The sequence below is a fragment of the Gavialis gangeticus genome, unplaced genomic scaffold, assembly GCF_001723915.1.
Source record: "Gavialis gangeticus isolate Ggan-Ray unplaced genomic scaffold, GavGan_comp1, whole genome shotgun sequence".
NCBI lineage: Eukaryota > Metazoa > Chordata > Crocodylia > Gavialidae > Gavialis > Gavialis gangeticus.
In genome coordinates this window covers 67,626,090-67,632,952 of record NW_017729022.1, presented here as the reverse complement: position 1 = coordinate 67,632,952, position 6,863 = coordinate 67,626,090, and the positions used below count along the sequence as shown (strand labels likewise).

At 42.5% G+C, this 6,863-nt stretch overlaps 1 protein-coding gene across 1 annotated transcript in view; it reads right to left on the bottom strand.

Moving 5' to 3' along the window:
- Positions 1-3,288: 3,288 nt before the first annotated feature.
- Positions 3,289-6,863, bottom strand: part of LOC109296089 (BPI fold-containing family C protein-like) — a 34,577-nt gene continuing 31,002 nt past the window's right edge. The window contains exons 15-16 of the mRNA XM_019515323.1: positions 6,113-6,189; positions 3,289-3,567 (exon numbers count right to left, since the gene is read on the bottom strand). Of these exons, the coding sequence (XP_019370868.1) occupies positions 3,526-3,567; positions 6,113-6,189 (119 nt within the window). The 3' untranslated portion in view covers positions 3,289-3,525. The remainder of the gene's footprint in view (positions 3,568-6,112; positions 6,190-6,863) is intronic.

The window sequence follows — 6,863 nt, the reverse complement described above, 5'->3', positions numbered from 1 at the left end:
GCTAAATTACAAACTGGCCAAAGGACCACAAATACAGTGTTATGATAAACACCACTATATTCCTTTCTCTTCCACCCAGCCTGACCAGAGCCAAGACCAAGTCCAATGGGTTTTATACCCTCCTCAGAATCCATAGTCTAAATCTTTTATCCCAGACTAATGCTGGATTTTGTATTCTGTTTTACTTAATTAGACCCTGATTTTACAAAATACTTAGGCACTTAATAGTCCTGTGAATGCAGCACATGCAACTGTCTGTGCACCTGGAGCCACGACATGCCAGTTTGTATTTGTACGGTATCTAGCACAGATCTTTGGGTGCTAGTGCCCCAAAGATAAACAATAATGTAGGCCTCTGCCTCCCCCCACTTTCTCTTTTAAACATTTATTTCTTCTAAGAGAGGCTGCAGCAGTAAGGAAAATGGCTAGCAGGATCTGGATTAGACATTAATAACTACCTTGAATTCTACATTATCCTGAGGGCAACAGTTCTGAACACAATAGCTCTTAAGCATCTAGAATATAGAGGAGGAAGACAAGTTTGACTCAAAATGGTAATCAGCATTCTCTTTGGGACATCCCTGCCTACAAGAGAGTGATTAAGTTCCAGGCAGTTTAATTGCACTCTAACTTAAATTAAAAGGCATGTATCATAATTGTTAGTTACCTTTTAAGGTAATACCTCAGGAGGCTGCTTCCATCCTTGACAACCCTGGATCTGAAGCACTCCATGTTCTACTATGCCTGCTCAGAAGAAACACAACTAATGCACTACACTGTTCACTTGTGTGCCCTAATCTACTCTTACTTTGCCATTTATTTCCACAAATTAAAGTGGCATTTCTCAGGATGAAAATGCCATAGGGAGGTAAAGAGAAAAGGATGACCACGTTTCCCATTTACTCAGACCCTTCTTTTAAGAAATTCTTGAAGTATTTATGGAAGAATTAAGATATGTCTTATGGCTCTAATGGAACTGCAGAAGCCCTAAGGAGATTGTGGAAGAACGTAGAACTTTCTTCCATCTCCTTAAGGAAAGAGAACTTCAGTTTAAAAATGGTACTTTCATCCCACTAATTGTTACTCTTATTTTGCTCTCTTCCTCTGCTTACTTAATAGGAAAGGAACATGCTTTCTCTATTTGCCTGCCTTTAATTTTATTCTCAAAATGAATTTAAAGCTATATGGATGTGGACCTTCTTAGAAGTTGAAAGATTGCTGATACCTGCCAGAAAAGGACAGTAAAAAAGGTCTACATACCAACCTTGGGAGAAGACAACAATAACTGGTAGGATTCCTTGGGGATGGATTTTCTATTGAATCCTATTTAAATAATTAGCTAAAGACCTGATCTGCAGCACATTGAGATTAATGGAAAGACAATGGCTTTTAGAATCTGGAGCAGGGCCTAAAAAAGCATTTGGGCTAATAAAGTTCTTAGGTAATAGTAAATTGGGGAGAGTTGCAAACACAAGTGAACAGACAGAAATAATTCAAGGAGAGGTAGAGAGATTAGAAACATGGACAGATAATAACACAATGAAATTCATTGCGCAAGTCACTCGTGATTAAATCACTTGGCTATAGACCATGAGCTTGGCATTCTATTCCTGGCTTTGACACAGATTTCCTTATTATCTCTGAGCCTCTGTTCCCCAAATGCAAAATAGGAATAATGGCACTCACAGGACTGCTGTGATCTGGGACGTGCAGACTGCTGTGATCTGGGACGTGTGGAGATATTATGGCAATGGAGCCTATCACAGTATGTAGCTGAACCAGAAAGAATGCAAGCAAATAAATTTGGGACATAAATACTTAAAACAGTGGTGCTCAGCTTTTTTGGGTGATGGGCTGGATGGGAAGTGCCAGGTTTGTCTGTGGGCTAGATCCAGACAGTGGCCCTGATCTGGCACCGGGGGCAGTTGCAGTGGGATTCCATCCAGCTGTGCAGAGCAGGGAGTGGGGGCAACCTGGCCCCAATCTGGCCCCACAAAGAGGAGGTGGAAAAGAGGCTTGATGAGGCTCCAACCTGGCCCCATGGGGGGAAGAGGCTTGGCTTGACCCACCCTGTTGCACAGCACTTGAGGTTTGATTTTTGGAATTTGGCAGGGGGAGGGTGGCAGTATTGATTGCCACTGCTCCCCCACCACCAAATTTACCAACATGTGGGGAGCCCCACGCACCAGATTCCAAGGCTCCATGGGCTGCATTTTGCTCATGGCCTAGAGGTTTGGCATCCCTGATTTAAAACATGGATCTTCCAGGTTCTCACCCATGCAGAATAGTGACATTGACAAAGGGGATGTGAGATACTGGGCAGCAGAGACATGTGGCCTTGTATTAAAACAGGCTAGGAGACAACATACAATATGCCATGTTGGGTCAGACCATAATTCCATCTAGCCCACTATCTGATCCCCGGATGCTAAGGGGAAGAGTATATATGCAAGGCATAACAAGGTTCATCTGACCATTGTCCCCCTCTCCCTACAGTTTCCAGGGACTAGAAAAAAAGAGGCTTCACATCACTTCATGAGTAGGTAGCAGATACAGCTTAGGTTTGACTGCCCTGGAGCACTGAGGGCAGGTCTAGGCAACACAGCAACAAGTTATTGACAAATTTAATTGTTCAGAGAAAAGCAACAAAATTGATCAGGTGTTTGGAGGGACTTGTCTATGAGGGAACATTTCAAAAGTTAAACAGGCCTAGCTTGGTGACACAATGGCTAGTGAAAGAGTCTTCACATATTTAGACCATAAATACTACAGAGGGAGAAAAAAACTGCTAAAAAATGGTAAGTATAACTAGTATAATGGGAGGATACTAAAAAGGGGAAAAACTGTGTGAAATTCAGAAACAGCTTCCTGGAAGTCTTCTGTGTGGTAGTTTTCAAAGTGAAGTGAGAGAAGATGCATTGCTTGGCTTATTTCAAGTTAGAGTGATGCAGCCCTAGAAAATGTAATGTAAAAGATAACCCTGCATTGGCAGGAGGTACTGGGAGGCCTAACTATCTCTAATTTTCATAATTCTGTTCTCTCTCTTGGTATCCAGTAACAGATAAACAGATTCCAATATCCTAACTCCCTTCCTTCTACAAGCACTCTTACCATATCACCTCTAGTTTCAACATGACTAAAGAATCTGGTCCTAAAACTGAAAGCATATTAGGATGCCCCATGTTCTGAAATGCCCCTAAGAAGAATCCTGAAAGGACTATCTTCATAGTAAGCATGACAGGACTGTTAAAACCCCTCCTCATATTAAAAAACAACAGATACATCAGGTAAGAAGCAGAAAAAGTTTATACTGGATATAGACCATTCGGAAGGGTGACTCAAGTACTGCATTTGTAATTTTGCACCATACATTCTTCCTACTTTCTTCCTGAATCAGAGCAGCATGAGGAAGACTTCACTCATCTACAGTCCTTGGCTTGAAGGTTTAAAAGTACAGGGACACAGGTCAGCATTTGAATGGTTGCTGTTCACCTTGAACATCCTGATCAAATGATCTCTCCTTCCTTAGAGAGTGTAGTGAAAATCAGTGGAAATCAGCAAATAACCCTGAGGAGAGAAAAACATTCACCAGAATGACCTTCTATTGCAGATTATAGGCACTGACTTTTCTTAGTTTTGCCGCAGTGTTGGCAACGAGAGGCTTGATTTTGTGCTAGGCCAATCAAGAGGTTCAGCTGAAGTGAAAAAGACACCAAGATGATTCTGGCATGCCTTATTTGTGCCTCTCAGATTCTGGGCTGCTTTGTGTTTGGGATAGGCTCTGGTATAAGTTAGGACAGCCTTAGTGGCTGCTGTGAATCTTAGGGTAGCCTTACCTCAACTGGCTTATAGCTGCTGTACAGCACAGAACAGTCAGAGTACAGAGCGCTCTGGCTGTTCCTGCCCCTGGCTCAGCCTTTGAGGAAGTAGAGGGTGGTACATAGCTGGGTACATTGGGCCTGTGCCACCCTATACTGGTGTATTCCTCCCAAGGACTGAGGTAGCCATTTTATGTTCCTTTAATGCCATCAAAGCTGCTTAAAGTTGTTGCAGTGCGGGGAGGAGGGGGGGAGTGTCAAGTTTTGGCCCAGGGTTTGTATGATAGACTCTATTCTATTATTAAGACTTAGTAGAGCAGCCTCTTAGGGCTCATGTATATGCCACAATTTTTGCACTTTCATGCACTGCAACTATGTGTCTGTTTGCACGAGTGGGATTTTCCAACACTTTAAAAGACTTTCTTTTGCACTACACTAAAACTCCTCAGCTGTAGTTCAGTTTGGTTCACTGGAAATTAAAGTGTCGTGTCCATGGATTCATTGCGTGCGAACATGAAGGCACTCAAAGGCATGTAATGAGCCTCTTTGTCCATCAGATGGTGCTACAACTTTTTTGTAGTTCACCCCTTGGAATTGCTTTCACTTTTGAATTGCTTCCCCCCTTTTTTTTCCTTGTGTGGTTTCCTGCTTCCACAGCTGCATGGTGCGAGAGGGGGCAGGTTAGGGGTGGCAGTGCTGGACCATCTTGCTCTTCTGTGGTGCCAGCCAGGGAGCCAGCTTAATTTGTTTGAAAACTTAGTGCATGTAAACACAGGTTCAATGTTCCAAGGCTGAATTCATGTGAAAACCTAGTACGTATAAACACAGATGCGATGCTCCAAAATAAAAAATTTAAATTTTTTAAACCTATTTAATTTAATGAGGATTAAAACCTGTGGTGTCTACAGGTGCCTGTACATACAGGGACAGTGGTATATATAAACTGACTTGCATGCTAGATCTAAAGCTGATGTAGCTGGATGTGGAAGGATCAGCAAATCCTTTAAAAGTGTGGAGCTGGGATCATGGCTCCTATACTACTCCCCACTACTGACCGCCACTACACAGGTTACAGCTGTGTGGAAAGTGAAAGAGATGAAGTTTCCCTGTGTCCTAGTTGTGGTACTGAGTGCTTTGGGGCAGTTGGCATTCAGCAAATGTTAGAGTTGCCTTTGGGCTGCTCTAAGTTATATCAGTGGACTGGCACACAGAGACTTATGAACTATTTCTCTTTGCGAGTTGTATCATGTGCTACCCGCCCAAAGTATATGAAAGTATAATATGATTAAATGTTGAGAGGAAATTGGAACTGATTGTTTAATTAATTATTTTGGAAAATTAAAAAATAAATAGAACTAAATTTATTTAACACTGCCTATCTCCAAAAGATATACATAAAAAAACAAGATATATCTCAGCATCATCACACTTGCACTCTAGCATAAAACTTTAATAGTGGGTACGCATTTTGAAATCAATTAATTTAATAGATCAACATCTGATTTTAACGTAATCCAGGCATTTGTGTCCAAGCTGAGGGCACTGGTTATGTCATAGTCTAGCTATCTATATTACATGTTGAAGACCAAATACTGATCTTGGTTACAAATATAATACTGTACTAATTCACTGGCATCTCATAAATTTAACTGACACCAGCATTTAAGTTAGTGTGAAAAATTCAGACATATTGTGGCATAGAAGAGTATTTCTCCATAGACTTTTAGGAGGTTACACTTATCTCAGAGCTGAATTCAGCTGACTGAATGCAGTTGGCCACAGGGCATATGCCTGTACTACATCAGATAGTGCTAGGGAATGTTGCTGTGAAAACACACTCATGCATTTGTCCCTTCTCTGCATGTACTGAGAACCAAAATATGGTTACTTGCCATTCCCCCATGTGCAGCTAGGGTCAGGGGTGATCTGGTGGACACCTGTAAGTTTATCGGGGTGCTCATCAGGATCTGGGGGAACGTCTGTTCACCAGACTGCCCCAAGTGATGACAAGATCGAATGGTCACAGACTCTGCTGCGACTGATTCAGGCTGGACATGAAGAAGAACTTCTTTACCGTCTGAGCCCCCAAGGTTTGAAATAGACTGCCACCGGAGGTGGCTCAAGCACCCACTGTGAACGCCTTCAAGACACATTTGGATGCTTATCTTGCTGGGATCCTATGTTCCCTGCTGACTTCCTGCCCATGGGTCAGGGGGGTGGACTTGATGATCCTCCGGGGTCCCTTCCAGCCCAAATGTCTATGAAATCTATTAAATAAAGATTCAGATTCTCACCTGATTAAATTCAAGAACTGGTTGAATGAACTTAGTTTGGGCCTGATTAGGAAGAGGGAATCCTTTCCTCAGTTTATCTTATAAAAGATAAGAATACATGCATTTATATGTGAACAATAAGTACTGGCTCTTGTACAGCATCTTTTTTTTTTAAACAGTTAATATGCTTTACAAACACTAATCAATCACCACCTGTCCCCTGGGAAATAGATATTACCCAGATTTACAAACAGAGAAAGAGCTCTCTAGAAGAAGAGGTATGTGATCATGGAACGACTGGTGTCATAATGCATACACACAAGGGGGGTGACCTCATATTGGACAAGCAACATTAAGTCTGGCATTTCCTAACTTGTGAATGCTTGCCCTTATAACTGCAACCTTCATTTAAAGTAATAAAGTTACATTTGGGAAAAGCTAAATAATTTAAAATGCAGATGGAAAACCCCCCAGAAATTCTATCATGTGGAAATACCTTGACCCTCACTCAGGCTCCAAAGCACAAACCTCTACAGCCTGAGCTGTAAATGGGAACAGTTTGGGCGTGTCAGCCTCTATATCAGTGGTCTCCCACCTTTTTAAGGTGAAGATCACTTTTTGAAGCAAAGGGCAATCCAGGATCTTCTGCACCCCGCACCACCTCCCGCCCTCCCCCCTGCTGCCCACATTGCCCCCCTGCTCAGCAGGTCAGTCGGGTGGGGGGGGCAGATTGAGGCCCCCATGGTGAGGAAGGGAGTGGGGCAGGGGAGAG